This window comes from Hyperolius riggenbachi, chromosome 4 (assembly GCF_040937935.1).
Source record: "Hyperolius riggenbachi isolate aHypRig1 chromosome 4, aHypRig1.pri, whole genome shotgun sequence".
Taxonomy (NCBI): domain Eukaryota; kingdom Metazoa; phylum Chordata; class Amphibia; order Anura; family Hyperoliidae; genus Hyperolius; species Hyperolius riggenbachi.
The window spans coordinates 104,016,090-104,039,651 of record NC_090649.1 but is presented as its reverse complement, the minus strand read 5'-3'; the positions used below and the strand labels follow the sequence as shown (position 1 = coordinate 104,039,651).

The window sequence follows — 23,562 nt, the reverse complement described above, 5'->3', positions numbered from 1 at the left end:
CATGTTCGGCCTGTTCGGCCCGAACCCGAACATCTAGATGTTCGCCCAACACTAGCTAGCAGGGACCACAACCTCGTCATCAGAACTATCGGTCAAAGAGTCACTGTCCTCTACAGGTTCATATTCTGAGCCGGATGATTCGTCGGATGAGAAGTCCCAATCACTCTCACCCGACTCGGCCATAATACTGTAGGCCTCTTGCAGGGAATACATCTTTTTTGCCATTTTGGGCTGCTAAATTTAGGGGGTATTCCTCTGAGACTACACAGGAAAAAAAATGCACCTGTCTAGCAAATGGGAGTATTTGTTAAGTAAACAGCTGCGATCGCTCAGTTTTGAGCGTCGCAGCTATGGTGTTGTTTTTTTGCAGTGATCAGAAAACAAAAATTTCTTCCACTTGGGGCGGGCTGAACGCAAGTGCGGCAGAATGATCAGGCCTGATCGGGCAAACACTGCGTTTTTAGTGGAGCCTACTCTAAGGTGACCCTAACGTACTTATATAGATCTGACTGCGATCAGTACTGTTCACTTACAGATACTATATAGTACCAATGCTGATTAGCGACAGTGATGACGCTAATCAGCGACTCATTAGTGATTGCGGTGTAGTGGGCTGGGTGCTAACTACCTAACAAAAGGGGCCTAGCTAACTCACTGGCCAAAAAACTGCACAGGCAATAGATGTCACTCAGATCTCGATCAAAGCTGTGACAGGCGACCAGATTTCAATCACAGCGCCGCTGTCAGATGCCAACCAATGTAAACAGCAATCGAAATCACAGGCAATCACAGATAATCAAAAACCAATCACTAATCAATCAGCTGTCAAAAATCAGTGCACAGACAATAGATGTCACTCAGACCTCGATCAGAGCTGTGACAGGCGACCAGATATCAATCACAGCGCCGCTATCAGATGCCAACCAATGTAAACAGCAATTTAAATCACAGGCAATCACAGATGATCAAAAACCAATCACTAATCAATCAGCTGTCAAAAATCAGTGCACAGACAATAGATGTCACTCAGATCTCACTCAGACCTCGATCAGAGCTGTGACAGGCGACCAGATATCAATCACAGCGCCGCTGTCAGATGCCAACCACTGTAAACAGCAATTGAAATCACAGGCAATCACAGATGATCAAAAACCAATCACTAATCAATAAATCAATCAGATGTCAAAAATCAGTGCACAGACAATAGATGTCACTCAGATCTCACTCAGACCTCAATCAGAGCTGTGACAGGCGACCAGATATCAATCACAGTGCAGCTGTCAGATACCAACCAATGTAAACAGCAATTGAAAACACAGGGCAATCACAGATGATCAATAACCAATCACAATGCAATCAATCAATCAGATGTCAAAATCCTGTTCACAGGCAATAGATGTCACTCACATGCCACTCAGACCTCGATCAGAGCTGTGACAGGCGACCAGATGACACTCAGACCTCAGTCAGACGCCTTGGCAGGGCAGTGAGGGGGGCTGTGGGGGGTGATCAGCGGCGATCGGGTGGGGGATCAAGCAGGATCAGTGTGGCTATGTGATCAGCAGGGCTGCCGTCCTCTCTCCTGGTGGTCCCGGAACGCTGTGACCAGGAGAGGAGGAGGCAGCCAGTATAATACACGTTGTTTACATAACAACGTGTATTATACGCTTTGCATTGGCCGGATTTAAAGATCTCAGCCCGCCGGCGCTGCTAATTGGCCGGCGGGCTGATCACACGTGGGGGCCGCAAGGGATGCTGGGCGATGTGCGCGCGCATGCCCGCGCGATCGCCCGCATTTCTGATAGAAAGGACCTTCCGCCAATCGGCGTTAGGCGGTCCTGGGGCTGCTGCCGCGGCCACGCCTACTGGCGTGACGCGGGCGGCAGGTGGTTAAGTGGTTTAATAATTGAATGCCTGTAGGTCCATCCAGTGGCGTAGCTAAGGAGCTGTGGGCCCCAGTGTGAGTTTTACATTTGACTCCTTCAAGCACTCTATACATTACAATTGATATGGAGAACCAATCAATACCAAGAGGAACAGATTTTAGTGGTAGGTCCTGCACAATGTAGTTATACACCTGCACCCAGGAGTCCTATAGAGCTATATGGCTGCTCACAAGTAGTGAATTAGTAATGTGAAAATAGGTGCAAACAAGGAGGCCCAAGACTGTAAGTAGGTAGCGTATACTGCTTCCTGCACTAGATGACATGCCTGGAGAGCTCACAGGAGGACGGACGGACATGGCGTAGGCAAAAAGTACTCAAACTTTAACAGTTGTGCAGTAGTACATGTTACATTTACGGCTGCATTTCCAAACATTAACATCTTTGCAATAGTGTATGGTATATTTTCAGAAGAGAAAAATCAGCCAAGAATGTGGAGTGGGTGTCTGGTTGTGCAGACTGGGAGGTTAGAGTCGGGGAGCTGGCGTTTAACAGAAGAACTGCCTGGGGGAAGAAGGCGTTCCTGCTCCTGGTGGTTCTGGATGGGATAGTTTAGTAGCACCGACCAAATGGGAGGAGCTCAAAGAAGCAGGTGGAAGGGGGTCACAAGAAATCATGGTGGCCCTCTTCTTCATCCTAGCAGTACATAGCAAGGAAATGAGCAGCGCTACTTAAAAACAGACTAGTGCCTACCTGCAAAAGAGTGCAAGCCCCACTTGTGGGGTCGAATACACACCGAGCATACACATGACCTGTCTACCACTGGAGGATGTTGGTTTCCTGTAACAGCTTGCATGCAACCTATTAAGTACTCGTCCCTCCCACTGCAAAGAAGTCAATCCTCCATGGGAGAGGCCTAACACTAACTAAATCCTAACCTATGTATATGCATAGCCTGGGTGCGCTACCAAGTAAAATTGAAAAATCGAAAATTGCGCAAAAGGTGGATCAGCGCAACACCAGGCCGCCTCCGAATGGCCTTCAATCAGAGATGCGCTGAGCCCCCCCCAGGAACTACAAACGCACCTTGAACCCAAACAGAAGCTCTGCATATACACCAAAAGCATGGCTGTTAAGTGGGAGCAGCTGACCAAAAACGAATTAAATTAGTACATAGCAAGGAAATGAGCAGCGCTACTTAAAAACAGACTAGTGCCTACCTGCAAAAGAGTGCAAGCCCCACTTGTGGGGTCGAATACACACCGAACACACACATGACCTGTCTACCACTGGAGGATGTTGGTTTCCTGTAACAGCTTGCATGCAACCTATTAAGTACTCGCCCCTCCCACTGCGAAGAAGTCAATTGGAGGCGGTCTGGTGTTGCGCTGATCCACCTTTTGCGCAATTTTCGATTTTTCAATTTTACTTGGTAGCGCACCCAGGCTATGCATATACATAGGTTAGTATTTAGTTAGTGTTAGGCCCCTCCCATGGAGGATTGACTTCTTTGCAGTGGGAGGGACGAGTACTTAATAGGTGGCATGCAAGCTGTTACAGGAAACCAACATCCTCCAGTGGTAGACAGGTCATGTGTATGCTCGGTGTGTATTCGACCCCACAAGTGGGGCTTGCACTCTTTTGCAGGTAGGCACTAGTCTGTTTTTAAGTAGCGCAGCTCATTTCCTTGCTATGTACTAATTTAATTCGTTTTTGGTCAGCTGCTCCCACTTAACAGCCATGCTTTTGGTGTATATGCAGAGCTTCTGTTTGGGTTCAAGGTGTGTTTGTAGTTCCTGGGGGGGCTCAGCGCATCTCTGATTGGAGGCCATTCGGAGGCGGCCTGGTGTCGCGCTGATCCACCTTTTGCGCAATTTTCATCCTAGCAGTGTGGAGGAGATCGGGAGGTGGCAGGGGCATCTGATGATCTTTTCCACATCATTAATGACCCTTTGCAGTTTATGTCTGTCGCTAGCCGTTGGTCCAACATACCAGACAATGACTGAGGAGCAGAAGATAGATTCCGTAGTAGCGATGTAGTCTACTTATAAATCTCTTTGTCCTCTACCATGTCCTGTTTCTCTACTGTGATCAATGGAATTCTCCATTTTCGATTTTAAAAATAGCGACAATCCCATAACAGCTTCCGGGTCAGCACACTATTAAACTGTAATATTGCCCACTTGAGCCATAGGGCAATATGGACATTGCCTTGCACATCATTTGCCCTTTCAATTATAACTGACCAGTCCCCAACTGATATATAACTGATAGCAACTGATATATTTAAGTTCTGACAAAATCTTGTCAGAACTGGAATGAATCATGGTTAGGAAAAAATGGAGAGCTTCCGAGAGGAACTGACAGCGAGGTAAGTATATAGTGTTTATTTGCAGGTACATCGTGTGTTTATTTTAAATAATTTTATTTGGTTCAGCTTGGTTCACTTTAAGGGAGTTGTTAGAAAGGCCAGTGTTAGTGTGCATGCTGCATCTTCTGTGGAAGAGAGAGGAATGTACGGTATAAGCTTCCATTGTTATTTCCTATTTTTAAAGCGCTAGCTCCCTAGTTGTCATTCATATTTTTAGTTATGTTAGTTTTCTTGTCATACATCTGAAAAAAGCATGCAGTCAGAATAATTGATCCACATATTTGTCCACATATTTGTCATGGGTCAATGAAAAGCATCAAAACAAGACGACTAACATCACAGCCTAGCAAGTAGCATTTAATGAAAGGAAATCAGCAATATTTCTCTCATTTCAGTTTTTTTTTTCAAATTTTCAAGACTGAGCTGTAAACCATTTCTCTGAGGGCTGTCCAATTACCTCAAAACCAGGCTGCCAAGGAGTATTTATCTTTATCTCGGGGACTCTGGTGGAAATATTACTGCACCAGATTACTGTTGAAAAGTTACCAGCCTCAAACACCTGTTGTAACAATTTTCTGTGATTGCGCACTAATTGATTGCATATAATTGGAAATGTAGTTGCAGTGTCATCTCTTGCTGCAGATCTGATTCGATCATGATTTGTGGTGAGGACGTTCACCTCTGAAGCCCACATTAACATATAGGGCTTGATTCACCAAACCGTGATAAGTCATATCACGGCCGTTTTCACGCACCAGATAAGAGGAGGTGCCAGGTGTTGGATTTGGCATGGGAATTCAGCAAGGGGGAGATTAGTGTGAGGAGTGTAAAGAGGGGGGTTGGTGTTAGGATTGAAGAGTAGGAGATTAGTGTAAGGATTGTACGGGGGGGGGGGGGGGGGGGGTGCTAGGACTGGAGAGGTTGGAGGCTCGTGTTAGTAGTGAAGAAGGGGAAGTCAAAAAGGGAAAGGTTAGTGTTACGATAAGAGATGGAAGTTTGTGCAGATATTACCGATATATTATTAGTATTATCATGTGCCAACTTCTCAATGTCTATACTAGATGTACACAACAGTGTTGCCAACCTTCCATAAATTTAGAGACCGGCCACTTCTTTTCTGCCATTCATGATTAGTGTTGGTGTCCAAATTCGGCATAGCGAATTCAGAACACCCGAATACTCCCAGATTACCGCTTTTCAGCTTGAAACAAACTAGGACGAGAAAGTATCAGAATCATGTGAAAAGCAAGGCGACTGCTGAACAATGGTAATTGGTAGTATTCAGGTGTTCTTATTTTGCTATACCAAATTTGAACTCCAACACTCCAACATGGATGGCAGAAAAAGTGTTTATTGTTTTGGGCTTTCCCTAAATTTATGGAAGGTTGGCAACACTGCTGTGTACATCAGTTACACGAACGGGCATAACTAAAAAATCATGGGGCACCCCAGAACAATGTTGATGGGGCCCCTTAGTGCTCACAACCCTTCTCTTGCCTCTTCTTGGTGACCCTCACAGCCTGGGGGTCCATCTTATAAGGCTCATAAAACAAGTGTGGCCATCAGAATCTTCACATCCATAACGTGTAACCACAAAAAAATCTAATCTGGAGTTTCAGAGAAAGGAAAGGTTAGTAGTTGAGCCCCCCTCCTCCCACACCTCTGAGCCCCCTGCAGGCGCAGGGTCTGCTCCCCCTTAGTTACACACCTGGTTACACACTTTGGAGCTTTGGTTCCACTAAGGCATTAACCAGTCAAATTTCATGGTGAATATATTCCTTTCCACTTGTACATTCACTTTTAGATGTAATCCATCCCATCTGCTAATATATATATATATATATATCATAAATTAAGTTATCAAAATAAGTGCAAAGATTGTGGCTGAAAGAACTGGCTACATTAAACCTTTTTGTGTAATGTTGCCTTTCAAACATACACAAGGCCAGATTTCTGAAATGGCCACAAAGGCCCAGGCAATGGGTGGCTGCAGCCCAAGAGGGCTCCTGAGCATGAAAAAGGGGCTGCTACATATGAAAGAGGAGGCTAAAAATGGGCAGAAACCAATTAAAAAAGAGAAACTGATGCTCTAAGGAGCTGTTCATTAATAAAAGTGGCTGCTGTACATGGATGTTACACATAGAAGAGGGGGCTGCACATGGAATGGGAGGTGCACTGCTGCACATGGAAGCAGTGCCCCAACATACTTGGCCTAGGGGCACAAAAAGGATAAATCCGACCTTGGTTATACAGTAACATTCACCCAGAGTTAAGTTTTTATTCAGCAACTGACTAGGATTTAATTTTCAAGATTTAATAAACTGCATGCTGCTACTAAACCCTCCACCCAGAACAGAATTAAATAAGAGAACGGCTTAAAAAAAGAGTGTTAGAAGATAAGGTAATTGAATGAATTATCTCAGCTCCACAAATTTTTATCCACTGGTCGATTGGAGAGATAGCCTTTGGGCCATCTAGAAATAGAATGACAAAATCAAAGTTTTGCAACATCAATGAGATGAGAAGCTAAGTATATCAATGAGGTGAAATGCAGAGCTCAGAAGAGCCGATAGGAATCTCCAGAGTAATCAATTCCAACTCCATAATTTACTTTGCCTACCAATCTTGCTATATATTAAAGCAAAACAGCTTTAAACTATGAATCTCTTGAGCATCTTGTACTGTTTCATTCATCATACAATGGTGTAATGGTTTTTTTCAGCACTGTAAGTACCACTTTTTCTAAGTAAGAAAAGTTATGTGAGATTACAGCAATAGTATTAGTATAATACACGTTATAGAAAAATATGATTTGTTTACCAGTAAGTAAGGGAACAAAAAGCACATTGAGGAGGACAAAATGGCTCCCAAAATGAATTAAAGAAGTTGGGAATCGTATTAAAAAAAACCAAAACAGATACTTACCTAAGGAGAGGGAAAGCTCTAGATCCTATAGAGCCTTCCCTCTCCCGGTACCCTCATTGCAGCGGCAGATCCTCTTTTTGAATCCCCTGCTGTGGTGGATTTCGGGAGTCGAGTCCTCCCAAAGACAGGTGGCTCCATACTGCACATGCACATATTCGCGAGAGAGGGCGCTCGCGCGTGTGCAGTATGGAGCGGTCCAAGACTTCTGAACTCCCTTGCGGCTGGGGATTAGAGCAGTATTTGACCAAACTGGTTGAATACTGTTACCAGGGAGCCAACACTGGATCGGGGACCAGAAAAGGAGTGGGTAGGCTCTATAGGACCCTGAGCCTTTCCTCTCCTTAGGTAAGTAACTTTTTTTTTACCCATTCCCATTCACTTTAAGGTATTCAAACAACCCTTTTTATAGTTTATCTGGTGAATCTTTTCCTATAGGCCTTGTACACGCGCTACAGGTAAGTTGACCAAGATGCCCATTTTGGACTGTCTTCAATGAGAACCTGGTATGTGTATAGGTGTTTCCACTGGCATAACTATGGGGTAGCCACTGCGATCATGGGTAGAGGGGCAGTAGGGAGCAGGGGCCCAAACCACTTCCTTCCTCTTCCTCCATCGGGCCTCCCTCCTGTGCTACGCTGATTGAGTCCTTTCATCCAGACCTAGAGTTGTTGTGATAATGATAGGGTTTACCCCTTCCCTCAGGTCTCTAAGGTGCTCCTGCTGCAGCCCCCTAGGTGACACTGTGCTCTATGCTCTCTGCCTTCCTCTTGGTCTTACACACATTGTGTGACATCAGTGAGCATAGAGGACAGGGATACCTCACGTAGTGGCTGCAGCACGTGCACCGGAGAGACCCGATGGGGGAAGAGGTGAGCCCTAACACTGCAGCCCCACTGATCTGAAGGTCTGGATGGCAGAGCCAGTAGAGCACAGGTGGTGGACCCAGTGGAGGAAGGAAGAGATCCAGACCCCTCCATCCCCACTGGGCATGGGTGTAAGGGGGTGTCTCATTGTAGGAAGGGGATACCCTAAAAGATTCATAGGTGGGCCCAGTCAGGCAAATTTATACTTCTGGGTAGTAACTCATGATCACGCAACATTTTTGCCGATCATGAGGTCGTAATCGGCAATCGTGATCAGCTCTCAATCACAAATGCTGATCACGAGTGCACTCGTGATTGCACTTGTTACCCGACTCGTGATCACTAGTCGGTATTCGTGATTAAAGATCTGCCGACTTTAGCGGTTAATAGCAAAGCCCCATTACATGCTAGAAACACCAAATTTGCCAGATATGTTAAGAAGAACAATAGGAAGAAGAGGGAAAAAAATTCAAAAAGACCTTATAGTTTTTGAGAAAATCGATTTTAACCTATTTTGGTTTCTGGACGTAAAAACTACGTCCAGAAACCATGTGCGCTACCGCGCGCCCTCCCGGCCGCGGATTCGGTAGTCAGGGAATCAATGTATCGGACTATGAAGTCCGATCACTGATTCCTCTCCCCCGCTGAAAAAGCGACAGCTTCTCTCGGAAGCTGCGCCTTTTCTGGCCATTCACTTCCTGATGCGCCACTCTAAGCGTATGTTACGCTTAGAGTGACGTCATGTAAACAAACTCATGGCCGCCATCTTGTGGCCAAAAAGTAATACTACACCTGAAAATAAAAATGAATTAAAATCAACACACATTTACATTATAAATCTATTGTTTACCCCCCACCCTCCCAAAACTACCCAAATAAAATGTTTACTATAAATAAAAAAAACATTACAATAAAAAAAATAAAAAAAAATGTAAATATTTACCTAAGGGTCTAAACTTTTTAAATAACAATGTAAAGATGAAATATTTCTATATTTTTTTTATTTTAAACTTGTTAATAGTGATGGATGCAAAATGGAAAAAATGCACCTTTATTTCCAAATAAAATATTGTCGCCATACATTGTGATAGGGACATAATTTTAACAGTGTAATAACCGGGACATATGGGCATATACAATACGTGAGTTTTAATTATGGAGGCATGTATTATTTTAAAACTATAATGGCTGAAAACTGAGAAATATTGAATTTTTCCATTTTTTTCTTATTCTTCCTGTTAAAATCCGTTTACAGTAAAGTGGCTCTTAGCAAAATGTACCCCCCAAAGAAAGCCTAATTGGTGGCGGAAAAAACAAGATATAGATCAGTTCATTGTGATAAGTAGTGATAAAGTTATAGGCTAATGAATGGGAGGTGAACATTTCTCTCGTGAAAACCACGGAACCTGAATGGGTTAAAGTTTCAAAGGAAAAAGTATACATTTAAATACTGTAAATTACAGTTAATGTATTTACCACATTTAAATGTATACTTTTTTCCTTTGAAACTTTAAAATCGATTTTCTCAAAAACTATAAGGTCTTTTTGAATTTTTTTTCCTCTTCTTCCCATTGTTCTTCTTAACATATCTGGCAAATTTCATGTTGCATGTAAGGGGGCTTTGCTATTAACCATTAAAGTCAAATTGAGATCATGGCCGTGATCACGGATATCACTTTTAATCATGGTTAAAATGCGAGTCGAATTCGGAATTGGGCATCAAGTCCAGATCACGATCACGGCGTATCTGGATTTAAATTCTGCTGTGATCGGATTTACTCTAATCCGTGACTGGGGGTATCCAAGCACCACTGCTTGCAACATAATGGAATTGCTACAGTGACGTTTGCACAATAAACTAGCTTGCCAGCAGTGCCAACTCTCACTCCTCCTCTTCCTGTGCAATCACCATCATCAGGCTCACAGTCATAGTACTGGAGTGTTATCTCCTGGTCACTGTGCCAATGCCATACCACTCTTTGCCATGCCATGTATATAAGACCGGATTGACTACGATGGAGTGGTCACATTACCTGTCTCTAGCTAAACCATGACATCATGACCAGCACCCATATTGGCAAAAAAAACAAAACTTTTTGTTTACTGTGGCTGATAATTCATGCTCTATCTCTCCCTCTGTCCTGGATTAAAATGCATTTAATGTCCATCACACACACCGACCAACTTGGATTAATCCACTTCAAGAAGTACACAAATAATACAAAATAGCATGTCATTGGCCATCTCTAGTATTTGAAAACTGCAACCCTCAGCTAAGTGATACTGGAATATAGAAGTGAGTGTTTTTATATCTATATACATTCTAGCAGCCCTCTCTAGGATCTGATTTGGTGAGGTGCCAAATGGGCATGGAATTTACCATGGCATAGGTTTTTGAAAGTCCAGAACTTCCATCAGATAATGCTCAGCATCACTCCTGAAGTAACCTGGCCAGTAGTGATTAGCATAAATACTAATATTTTTTTCACATTGACTTTTGACCATAATTATTCAAAATTCAACTTTCAAGCAAAAATACCATTGAAAATCATTTTGCACGAAGTTGCAGATTTTTTCATATTTTGGGGGGATTTTTAGCTCTAAATTGATTTTTGTGAATTTTCGTGTTTTTTTTTGTGTGATTTTTTTTACATCAGAAAATGTTTTTATTCTATATCGAAAATACAATGTATTTTTGTGAAAAGTTTCTCGAAATCGAAAACGAGCATTTTCGATGCGAAAGTGACTTTTGCAAGCAACACTGGACGTGCAGGTCAGCAAGTGCCACTGACCAATTGACTTCAGGTACGAGGTCGTGCTGGGGGTTATGGGATGGAGGCTCACACAGCTGGTTAAATACATACCAGCAGAGAACTGATCTGGTCCTCGCTTGATCCATCACATAGAACATTCCAACAAAGGATCTGAAACTTAAATATTTGAAAGGAATGTAAATTCACTGAAATGAACAGATCTATTTGGGCAGGTTTTACCGGACGTGCGGATGATTAGTTCATCTTGATCGGAGTCTGGGTGAGGAATGCAAGCACTATCTTTGTTTATGTGTTTGGCAGCTTTAGAAAAATATATTTTTACAGTTAAAATAAAACCCGGAAAAGCAGTTTTACGTAATTGCCGTTTAGCTGGTAGAAGCATCAATTACAATTCATGGATGATGTCCTAGTTTCTGATCAGTTATTGTTTTATAATGAAAGCTACAGGTACAGGAAACAAAATGTCTGATTACTTTATTGTCGCTTGTGAATGTGTTTAGCATCGTTTGTCACCCACCAAAACCGATTACCTAGGAGAAAATTTGTTTGGAATCTTTGGCTCATGAATTAAATGTTCCGTTCACTTTGCAGTAAGCGACTATTAAAATAATTGTTCTGCAAACTGTGACTACATAAATGTCACCATAGATTTCCATCAGTATTTAGCTTTTGGGAGAGAACAAAACACAACTTCTTCTGTGTGACAAATTTACAGCTGCAATTACACCCGGAAAAGTAACGCTTTGTGGCCTCGATTTGATGATGTGTTCTTTTTCTATGAGTTAAGATGAGGAAAAGCTAACCGTGCAATGAAATGCGTAGATTTCTTTCTGAAAAGAGGCAGTAATTTGTACATTTTCATTAGTATCATGCTAAATGATTTCAAGATATAATGCTTTGTGGCTATGGCTGTTGTGAATGACGTGAGAGAACATGATGGCAAAAGAATTTCATAAAGTACTAAGTGCAAGTACAAAATGGTGTCTATTAAATAGTTACTCCAGTTGGGCTCCCCAAAGTCCCATAACTTTGTGTGTGTGTGTGTGTGTGTGTGTGGTGTGTGGTGTGTGGTGTGTGTGTGTGTGTGTGTGGTGTGTGTGGTGTGTGTGGTGTGTGTGTGTGTGTGTGTGTGTGTGTGTGTGTGTGTGTGTGTGTGTGTGTGTGTGTGTGTGTGTGTGTGTGTGTGTGTGGCCACTTCGGAATCTGACCAGCCAATTTGCAAAGTGGCTGACTACTGCGGCCCATACACAAAACATTCTCACTTTATTGAACGTTCAAAATGCAAAATGACAGGTGACCGCCATCCAAGTCCCTAATAGAGCAAGGAAGCTCAGCGGCATTTTCATATTTCTCCCTCTACACACTCTGTGTCCCCCACCTCTTTTCTCTCCTTCTGTATTGATTTATGGCACTGTCCAAACCCTGTTTCCTGCTTCACATCTGTAGCCCTTTAACCCTCTATATAAAATAAGTGAGCAAAGTGATAGGTGAGTGATAGCTGGGAATCATTTACAGAGTTGGCAAACACTTAGACACTGCAGTCGTAGCATATACTAAAAGCTGCTTTAAAAATTTACCCTCTTGATGTTCTGTACAGATAGTTATTGCAATGGAGCAGTGCCACCATAGCAAAGGCACAACTCTTTCCCAAATAAGCAAGCAGGTCCAGTATTCTAAAAGAACACCTGATTTTTCAAACTCCTCTAAAGGTTAAAACACACATCCAGTCAGTGGCATAGCTAAGGACCTTTATGTGAGGATCCGCTTGGCTGCCTGCGCAGGCAGGCAGTTTTTTGACCACTGTTCAGGTCTGCATTCTGCAGGTCTCTGGAAGAGAGACCTTTTGTCAGTATTGCAGCTTGCTGCTGAGGAATTTGCATACACTCGTTATGCAAATCCTCTACCTGCTTCCTTTGATGACTGGCAATATAAAGAGCTATGTTTCCCAGAGTCCTTTGCTGGTCATAAGGGTTAGTTCCTGTGAAACACTCTTGGAGTGTCAGCCTTGCTCATTGTGTAAAGATTAGCTTAGAGTAATTCCTGGGACTGCACTAGGCAGGTTCCCTAGTGCAGTTAGGATTGCATATATGTTTTGTTTGTCTGTTGCGATTGTCCTGTCCCAGCGGTGGTCGACAGGAAGTCGTTCTGATCTTTGTTCTTGGAGTATAGCTGGAGCAGCGGTTGCTACCAGCTATCTCATCTGATCTGTCTTGCCAGGATCACACTCGCCTTGCGCTAGTGCTGTGGATCCTTCTGGTCTGCTACTCTCTTGCTGTACTTGGATCGCACTCGCCTTGCGCTAGTGCTGTGGATCCTTCTGTTCTGTCTTCCTGGATCGCACTAGCCTCTTGCGCTAGTGCTGTGTATCCTATCTCTCACTTATTCCTGTTTTCCTGTATCTGTCTTGTCTGCTACGAACGCTTGCGGGAGGCTCGGTGAGGTAACCGTTAAGCAAGCGCTCGTGTCCTCTGTTTCATGTTTGTCTGTCGGTGGTTAGTTAGGCGTGCTTGTCTCTGTTGTGCTTAACACGCGGAGACCGCGCATAAACGCGTGCACTGTTGCGAATGAGTGCGGTGTTCGCGTTTAGCTAGCGTTTGCTATTTTCCTTATCTCCTTATTGTATCATTTGCTGTGCCTTTGCTACTCTCGTGCTCTGCCTTGCTGTAGCCTTGTGTCACCTCTGGCAATCACTTCTCTCGCGATTGCATTCCTACTTCATATCTGCTGTTGTGTATGCACCGTCGCGGGTTGGCGACTAGTTTGGTGCACACACATACAATCTGTCCCTTTGCTCAATCTCATTCGCAATCGCTTCTCAGGCGATTGCGTTCTCACTCGGTTTCTTCTGTTGTGTGTCCACCGTCGCATGTTGGCGGCTAGATTGGTGGACATACATACATTCCTCATCTTGTGTCGCTGTTAGCAATCTCCATCTCTGGCGATTGCCTTCTCACTTTATCTTCATGGCTGTGTGTTCATCATCGCAGGGTGGCGACTAGTTTGGTGGACACACATACCCTCTGTCGCTTTGATCTCTCTCTTTCAGGGCTATCTTGCCCTACGTTTCTTCTCTTCGTACAATTCCTGTCTGGCGTGTGTGGCAGGGCAGAGGAGCTGTTCCTCTGCACTCCACAGCTCCACCTGTCGACAGGAATTTCCCTCTACAGGTGCGTTGCACCTTTTGCTGGGTTCCCTCAAATTACACGCTTGTGGAGCATTTCCGCAGTGTCAGCGCACGTCTTGTGCGCTGATCTCAGAGAGAATTCCACAATCCTTACACTTTAGTCCCCAGAGCAACAGAGCAAGTCTTACATTGCTCCCCCCCCCCCTCAAGCATTCAATACATAACATACCATATGAATATGGTGCAACAAAACCTACCAAGAATAGCCACAATATGAGAGGTGTAAGCAGAGGAGGGGACAAGTTTGTTAATGGTTATCGCTATCTAACCTCCCTGGCGGTATTGACGTGTATGCATGTCAATTCAAAACATGCTGCAAATGGTATGGACATGCATACACGTCAATACTCTCCTGCACTGTATACTAGACCCTTGCTTGACACATTTTGGCAAGTTACAGAAAAGCCTATATGGAAGTTATCATTACCAGTATAGCACCAATGACTGGAGCTAATACTGCTGTTCAGGGAGAGTCTCTAGTGAGCCGCTCTGGTTCAACCGCCCCAGTGCGATCACAACCTTTGCATAAACTATTGCTTTGCCACTGCCTCCAGTGATTATCTCATATTCACTGGGACTTCTTCTTCTATACAGCTGTTCTCACTTATAGTGTCTTAATTTTGAAAATCACCCCTGGGGTTGCATGTCCACTGACTTCCAGTGCAACCCCCCCCCCCCCCCCCCAAAAAAAAAAAAAAAAAAAAACATGCAATTCTGTTTTCTCTATTTCAAGTATAGAGAACAAATTTTGTTTTCAGCGGGGGGTGGAGCTATGTGCCAGTAGTCAGCGGACATGCAGCCCCGGGGTGATTTACAGAAAGAAGACATGGCAGGTGATTATAACTGTATAGAAGAGGACCCAGTAAATATGTGATATACACTGGAGTTCAGCTTTAACTTGTATTATGTCTAGGAGTTAAAAACAATCTAAAAACATCATATTCTGTTTGTGGCATGAATCTTTGTGATCTTCCTGAACTAGTCCAGTAAAAAACTGGAAGAAAGTTGTTGCAGTGTCTTAAACTTCGACGCTCAATGCTCCAGTGCTAACAAATTAGAGTTTTAATGGGACTGTGCATTATACCACTAAATAATCATGTTCAGCTACTTGCAGACTGACAGACTCTGGCTCCTTAACCACCCTGGTATTCTGTTAAAATCGCCAGGGTGGCGTGCAGATATTTTTTTTTTATTTTTTTTTTCTGTGAATCATTGTAGCTAACTTTAAGTTAGCTACATGATTCACCACTAGAGGGCGCATCTGCCCATCTAGTCCGATCGCTGCCGGCTTTTATAGCAAGCAAAAAATCCCGTTGTAAATGGGATTTTCTGCTTGGCTTCCCTAGTCGCCATGGCGATGATCGGGATGACGTCATCCACGTCATGGCGTCGGGGGGTGTCCGATTCAGCCCCATAGCGCAGCCTGGCACTGATTGGCCAGGCTGTGCAAGGGGTCTGGGAGGGGGGGCTCCCTTATGCCGCTTTTAGCGGTGAATCGCCGCGGAGCGTCAGCGATCAGACCCCACATGCAGCTAGCAAAGTGCTAGCTGCGTGTATGGAAAAAAAAATGATCAAAATCGGCCAGAGATATCCACTGCAGCGGTAATGGACGAGCTGAGCTTTATACTTTCTGATCACTGTGATTGGCTCACGGTGAACAGGAGGTCCAGAGCCAAAGAAATTGGCACCGGACCATTGTACAGAGATCGCTGTCTTTAGACAGCTGAGTTTTGTGCAAGCGAGGACGTGCATTTGCGTCTTGTGCAAAGAATCGTGCATGCTAAAACTATTCTGCACCAGGCTTAGGCAGCCATGTGTGCAGTGTAGTTTTTACTTCGGCCAGTCCCGAACCAGTTAAAAAGTAACTGGACTTTGGGAGGTCTGCTTCTCTAAATGTCAACAATGTTATAAAGTAAGAACACATTCGTTATTCAAAACCTATTCTGATAAAAAGCATTGACAAGTAATTTACACTGCATAAAATCAGCTACCTAGATCAGACATGACATGCTTGAAATCAGCCTGTTGTGAAAATACATCTTGTACACAAAGCATATCTAAAATATTACAGTATTGAGGTCAGCTTTTTGTAGATTCAATCAGAAACTGACCTGAACCTGTAATACCTTGGACATGATTTGTGAACCTTTGTATGAAGTTGTATTACATCTCTTGACAACATTTCAGTTTTAAAGTTGTGATGAATTAGAAAGGTACCAGGGCCTATGTAAGCATTCTACTAATTGTTTAGCTGATTTCATGGAATGTAATTGCTTGTTAATGTTTTTATGAAAATATTTTTTGAATAAAAATTGCTCTTATATTTTCACATTGCTGAAGTTAATAGAAGCAGCCATAGTACTTATGTAAATGGGATTCATAAATATTTTAAAAACCCATTAAAAACCTCCATTTTTGGTTACTGAAACTTGGGCAATCAGTTTTTCATACCCTGCTATGCTTTCTTATACTGTCTGGTTCACTTACCAGTTTTTGGGGTGTGATATTTTCAATATATATTAGTGTTAGTTTAATCTTGAGTTGAGTCTGTTCAATTTGATGGCCATTTGATTCGAATATGCCTAAATTGTTTGGGTCAATTGACCGGAAAATTCAAACACCATTTAAGTCAATAGGGGGATTTGGGTTAATTGTCTGGACTGTGTACCAGTGCTGGGCCGAAATTACGCATTAGCGTAATTACGCATCGTAATTCACTACAAATGCACCGTAAGCGTTACGTGTAAGATTACGGTATTACACGTAATTAATTATGCGTAGACCGTAGGTTACGTTATTACGTGTAACAAATTACGCGTAAGACTGTAAACTCCTATTGAAATTACACAGTCTGCCGTAATCGCGTAATATTACGCTCCCGTATAATATAAAAAAGCCGCCGACTTTAAGGGTTAATAGCAAAGCTCCCTTAAGTGCTAAGAGCCTCAAATTTGGAGAATATATTAAGGAGATCAGAAGGAATAAGAGGAAAATTTTTTTTTTTCAAAAAGACCTTATGGTTTTTGAGAAAATCGATGTTAAAGTTTCAAAGGAAAAATATATACATTTAAAAACCCACCGATTTTAACGGTTAATAGCAAAGCCTGCTTAAAATTTAGGAACACCAAATTCCCAGGGTGTATTAAGGGGATCAGTGGGAATAAGAGGAAAATTTTTTTTTTCAAAAAGACCTTATAGTTTTTGAGAAAATCGATTTTTAAGTTTCAAGGGCAAAAATGTCTTTTAAATGCGGAAAATGTAAGGGTTTTTTTGCACAGGTAACAATAGTGTATTATTTTTATAGATTCCCCCAAGTGGGAAGAGTTTTACTTACTTCGTTCTGAGTGTGGGAAATATAAAAAAAAAACGACGTGGGGTCCCCCCTCCCAGACCTCTTTAACCCCTTGTCCCCCATGCAGGCTGGGATAGCCAGAAAGCGGAGCAACGGCCGCGTGGGGCTCCGCACCCTGACTATACCAGCCCGCATGGTCCATGGATTGGGGGTCTCGGAAGGGGAGGGGCAGCCAAGCTTTCCCCTCCCCCTCCGAGCCCTTGTCCAATCCAAGGACAAGGGGCACTTCTCCACCTCCTATGGGCGGTGGAGGTGGAGGCCGCGATTTCCTGGGGGGGGGGGTTCATGGTGGCATCTGGGAGTCCCCTTTAAAAAGGGGTCCCTCAGATGCCCACCACCCCCAGGAGAAATGAGTATAGGGGTACTTGTACCTCTTACCCATTTCCTTTAAGAGTTTAAAGTAAATAAACACACAAACACTTAGAAAAAGTATTTTAATTGAACAAAAAACATAACCATGAAAAAAGTCCTTTAATATTCTTAATTAACCATTAATACTTACCTGTCCCTTTAAATAAATGATCCCTCGCAATAGCCTCGGAAATGTTCTATCAGTTACAATGTAACAAAGTTATTACAATGTAACAACTTCGTTACATTGTAACTACGCCGCACCCGACGTCACTCGCCGCTCAGCCACCGCATACACTTACGCGTCCGCGCAGGACGCTAAGTCCCCGCCGGCTCCCGCTGTCCACCCCGCCCACATCTGTCACCCACATGTAGGTGACATGTGGGTGACATGTGGGAGAGGCGGGGAGGGCAGTGGAGCCGGCGGGACTTAGGATAGGCTTCCGCCTATCAGATGCCGGCGATCCCCGGCCAATCAGAGGCCGGGGATCACCGATCTGCCTTACGGCGCTGCTGCGCAGCAGTGCCGTATGATGTAAACAGCGGGGATTTCTTCCCCGCGTGTTTACATTTTGCCGGCGAGCCGCGATCGGCGGCTCTCCGGCTGTTCACGGAGACACCCTCCGTGAACTGACATGGAAAGGCCGCTCCATGGTAACCCGCAGACGACCAGTTTACGCCGATCGGCGTTAGCTGGTCGTCAAGAGGTTAAAGGGGACTCCCAGATGCCACCATGAAACCCCCCCCCCAGGAAATCACGGCCTCCACCTCCACCGCCCATCGGAGGTGGAGAAGAGCCCCTTGTCCTTGGATTGGACAAGGGCTCGGAGGGGGAGGGGAAAGCTTGGCTGCCCCTCCCCTTCCGAGACCCCCCAATCCATGGACCATGCGAGCTGGTATAGTCAGGGTGCGGAGCCCCACGCGGCCGGTGCTCCGCATTCTGGCTATCCCAGCCTGCATGGGGGACAAGGGGTTAAAGAGGTCTGGGAGGAGGGACCCCACGTTGTTTTTTTTTATATTTCCCACACTCAGAACGAAGTAAGTAAAACTCTTCCCACTTGGGGGAATCTATAAAAATAATACACTATTGTTACCTGTGCAAAAAAAACTGGACATTTTCCGCATTTAAAAGACATTTTTGCCCTTGAAACTTAAAAATCGATTTTCTCAAAAACTATAAGGTCTTTTTGAAAAAATGTTTTTCCTCTTATTCCCACTGATCCCCTTAATATACCCTGGAAATTTGGTGTTCCTAAATTTTAAGCAGGCTTTGCTATTAACCGTTAAAGTCGCCGGGTTTTTAAATGTACAGTATATATTTTTCCTTTGAAACTTTAACATCGATTTTCTCAAAAACTATAAGGTCTTTTTGAAAAAAATGTTTTCCTCTTATTCCTTCTGATCTCCTTAATATATTCTCCAAATTTGAGGCTCTCAGCAATTAAGGGGGCTTTGCTATTAACCCTTAAAGTCGGCGGCTACCTAACATTGATCCATGCGTCAGTTTTTCCTTATGAGCATTGCCTTACGCATTAATTGCTAGTAAGAAATTATGCATAAGCCAATAACGTAACAACCTGCATTACGGTATTCTTACGCGTAATTGCGTAAGGGCCATGCGTAATTACGGACATGAACCGTAGATAAGTGTCTGCGCCGTAAGCGTAATTCCGTAAGGCGTAATAGCGTAAAATTACGCGTAATGATCCGTAAGCGTAGTTTTTTCCATTACGCCCAGCACTACTGTGTACAGCTTGTACAGCTCAAAGTACATGTAAAAAAAAGGAATATCAAGACTCCCACAGCTCTGCACAACACTATTCAAGCCAATTAGCAAGGTTTCACAGCTACATTACAAGTGGTAAATATATGTAGGTCTCAGAGTAGAGGCAGAGGGCCCAAAGTGGGGTCCTCCAGACCAAAAATTAGCTTGTTTCTCAGCATGACACAGCTAAGTCATGAATCTTGGGTATACTTAGATATACCAATGGTAGAGCACCATATAAAAATTGTATACAGCTGAGAACATCAGACTTGGAGAAGGACTTGAGAATACTGGTTGATAACTGTAACGATTGGTGTAACACAGAGAGGGTCTGATTACTGGTGATCTGCAGTATCACCGAGAATGCAGAATATACCCGATTATTGATGATCTGCAGTATCACCGATAATCAGATATATATTCTAACCTCTGGACACCTGAGAGATAAGAGTGTTTTGGTGTAACAGTAATACTTTGAGTATAGCACCTGAGGGGCAGGTGCGAGGCAGTACAAGTACTGCACAAGAGACAAGTTCCTTCCACTAGCCTGGACTCTCCCGAGAGAGGAGTCAGGCTGGAAGTGGGAAGGACAGAGTGAGAGTGACACCAGAGAGGAGATGTCACTAACAGATCTGGGAACTGCCTCTAACAGTAAGATCAGTTCTCGAGGTCGGGCAAGCCAGGTCGTTAACACACAGACAGGTAAGATACAGAATCAGGAGACAGATACGGAATCCAATGGACAGGCAGAGTTTGGCAACAGAGTATCAGAATGGCAAGGTACAGAATCAGGAATCAGAAGAAGGGTCAGGCAGGCAGAAGGTCATAACAAATACTACAATACAATATTCCTAACGCTAAGGTGTGAGCTCCTTGATCATCAACACCTTTGGAAACTGAGCTAGAACACAGATACTGACAAGGTCTGAGTGCTACCACGAAGTGATCGCAACGCCAGAGTAATGACCAGCATCCCGTATATATACTATAGCGCTCTCCAGCGCCACCCCTAAGTGCTGGACCAATGGAAGGTGGTGAAAATGTCAGCTGACCAGCTTGGTCAGCTGACTCTTCTCTGGCTGTCATATAAGCTCTGCCTCTCAGCGCGCGCGCGCGTCCTTCTGAACCTGTGTGGTCTAGAAGTCCCAGCCACACCAGACATGTTTTGCAATGTATCCGCTGATTCGGGCGCGGGAGCCGCCGCGCTGCTCTCCAAGCAAGCGGCGGCTTCCCCGCGTCCAACCACAGTGTTGGTATCATTGTTATGCGCGCAATCCGCTGCATCCAATGCGGACTCCACCGCTCTGCCCATGCAGCATGCGGTGTTTCCTCGCGTTGTGCCGCCATGTTGGACGCGGAAACAGCCGCCTCATACTGGGCACTTGCGGCGGCTTTTCCGCGTTTCCTCACAATAACAAGTTAAGCAACCATATACATTGCCAAGCACTGGTAGCAAATGAAATTCTGGGATGTATAAAATGGGAAATATAAATCCTGAGATGGTAGTATACTCCTCCCTTTGTATAAATCACTTGTGAGGCCACATCTGGAGTATGGGATACAGTTTTAGGCACCACACTGTAGAAAGGACATTGACCTTTTGGAAGGGGTAGAAGGATGGGCAACTAAATTATTCAGAGGGATGGAAGATCTCACTTACCAAGAAAGATTGGACAAACTGGACTTATTTAGCTTGGAAGAAAGGAGACTGAGAGGTGACCTGATTAACATGTATCAATACATCAACAAACATTACAAAAGCTTGTCAGGCAACCTTTTTGTCCCTAGAGTTGTGCAACAGAAAAGAGGACATGATCAACTTTAATGCTATTAACTGTGATAATAATGAACACTGATCTAAAGTGGTGGATAATATAGCACACTGTAAATACATAGATCAATGGCTGCTGCCATTACCTGACTCACAAGATGCCTAAAATTACAAGGCAGTGGAGATAATTATTTCTCATTTAAAGTGAATCTTTAGATACAGATTTCCATTATAAACCATGAGGCTGGGTGCACACATAGCAGAAACGTTAGCATTGTGGAAAACGCTGCGTTGTTTCCGCTAAAAGAAGTCTATGGGTCGCAGGAAAAAAACGCATATGCGTTTTTGATGCATTTTCAAACCTGTGTTTTTAAAAACGCTGGTTTTGTTGCATAATATTCGTAGATGCACCAAAAACGCACATAATGAAAGTCAATTGGAACGCATTGGTATGCATTTTTCATGCGTTTTTATATGCATTTTTTCAAAAAAATATTATTTTTGATGTATTTCTGCTTCATCTTCCAAGAGATTTGCATACATGGAAATATAAAAAATGCATGCAAAACGTTGTATATGCGAACCGCAAATGCATTACAACGCACGCAAAACGCATTAAAAACGCATCGCAAATGCACCAAAAAAGCAGTAAAAACGCACAAAAATGCACACAACATTAACATAAAACCTGACATAAAATGCAGCCTTTCACGCTATGTCATATGTGAACTGAGCCTAAAAGTATTTGATGTAAAAAAAAATAAAAAAAAACATTTTCCCTTTTAAAGGGAACCTTAACTGAGAGTGATATGGATGCTTCCTTTTAACCACTTGCCGACCGCACGCTTATACCGTGCGTCGGCAAAGTGGCAGCTGCAGGACCAGCGACGCAATACTGCGTCGCCAGCTGCCGGCTGATTAATCAGGAAGCAGCTTCCTGTCAAATCACGGCGGGGGGCTCCGTGAATAGCCTGCGGGCCGCCGATGGCGGCTCGCAGGCTAAATGTAAACACAAGCGGAAATAATCCGCTTTGTTTACATTGTACGGCGCTGCTGCGCAGCAGCGCCGTAAGGCAGATCGGCGATCCCCAGCCAATCACCCGCCGGGGATCGCCGCCATGTGACAAGGGACGTCCCGTCACTGGCTGCACAGGATGGATAGCGTCCTGTGCAGCCTCGATCGCCGGGGGGGGCCAGGTAGGAGAGGGAGGGGGGAGGATTTTGCCGCGGAGGGGGGCTTTGAGGTGCCCCCCGCAACACCCAGGCAGGCAGGCAGGAGAGATCAGACCCCCCTAGCACATCATCCCCCTAATGGGGAAAAAAGGGGGGCGATCTGATCTCTCTGCCTGCAACCTGATCTGTGCTGGGGGCTGCACAGCCCACCCAGCACAGATCACTCAAAACAGCGCTGGTCCTTAAGGGGGGGTAAAGGGTGGGTCATCAAGTGGTTAAACAATACCAGTTGCCTGGCAGTCCTGTCGAACTCTTTGGCTGAAATAGTGGCTTAATCACACACCTGAACCAAGCTTGCAGCTAATCCAGTCTGACTTCAGTCAGAGCACCTGATCTGCATGCTTGTTCAGGGGCTGTGGGCCTGTGGCTAAAAGTATTAGAGACACAGGATCAGCAGGAGTGTCAGGCAACCGGTATTATCTTAAAAGGAAAAATCCATATCCTTCTCAGTTTAGGTTCCTTTAATAGTGATCCCATAGAGTCAGCAAATTTATGACAGTTTTTAGTACTGCATTTGCTTATTATCCACCTCTCATTATAACAATGAGTATGAACAATAAGTATAAAAAAAAAGTTGCATTTAGGGACTGACCATCAACTACTCATATTAAAACACAATTCTCTAGATCTGTTCAGTAAAACAATAATCAGTGATTCTGTGTTTGCAGATTCCGGGCAGCTTCCTCGTGCCTCTATAGCATCCATCATTCTAGTTGCCATCCTGCTGGCATCCTGGGCTGCAATGAGCTGGATTTTAGTTTTCAGAGGGTGAGTTTCGGTTACATATGTACAGCTGTGTTTCCCACTTATTGTCTATGTGTTTACTGTCAATCACTAGGATAACAAGTCTCTTTTACCGCTCACCTGCAGAAGATTGACAATGTAATGTCACTATCCTGCCAGTTTTGCTATGCCCCAGTGAATGCAAGCATGCCTTTACATCTGTATGTGCGCACCTCTGCTTGCGTGCACGTGGCTCCATCTGTCAGAAGGCTCCTCTCAGGATGAAATCGTCAATCACTCTCTGTGTTCCTGCCAGCATAGCCCTGCATGCATCCACTTGGCCTTGTCAGCTAACACATGTACACGC

The 23,562-nt window shown here is 44.1% G+C and overlaps 1 protein-coding gene across 1 annotated transcript in view; it reads left to right on the top strand.

The window, feature by feature from the left end:
- The window catches only part of TPO (thyroid peroxidase), a 176,580-nt gene extending 153,336 nt beyond the window's left edge, over positions 1–23,244 (top strand). The window contains exon 12 of the mRNA XM_068233268.1: positions 23,141–23,244. Coding sequence (XP_068089369.1) covers positions 23,141–23,244 — 104 coding nt within the window. The remainder of the gene's footprint in view (positions 1–23,140) is intronic.
- The last annotated feature ends 318 nt before the right edge of the window (positions 23,245–23,562 follow it).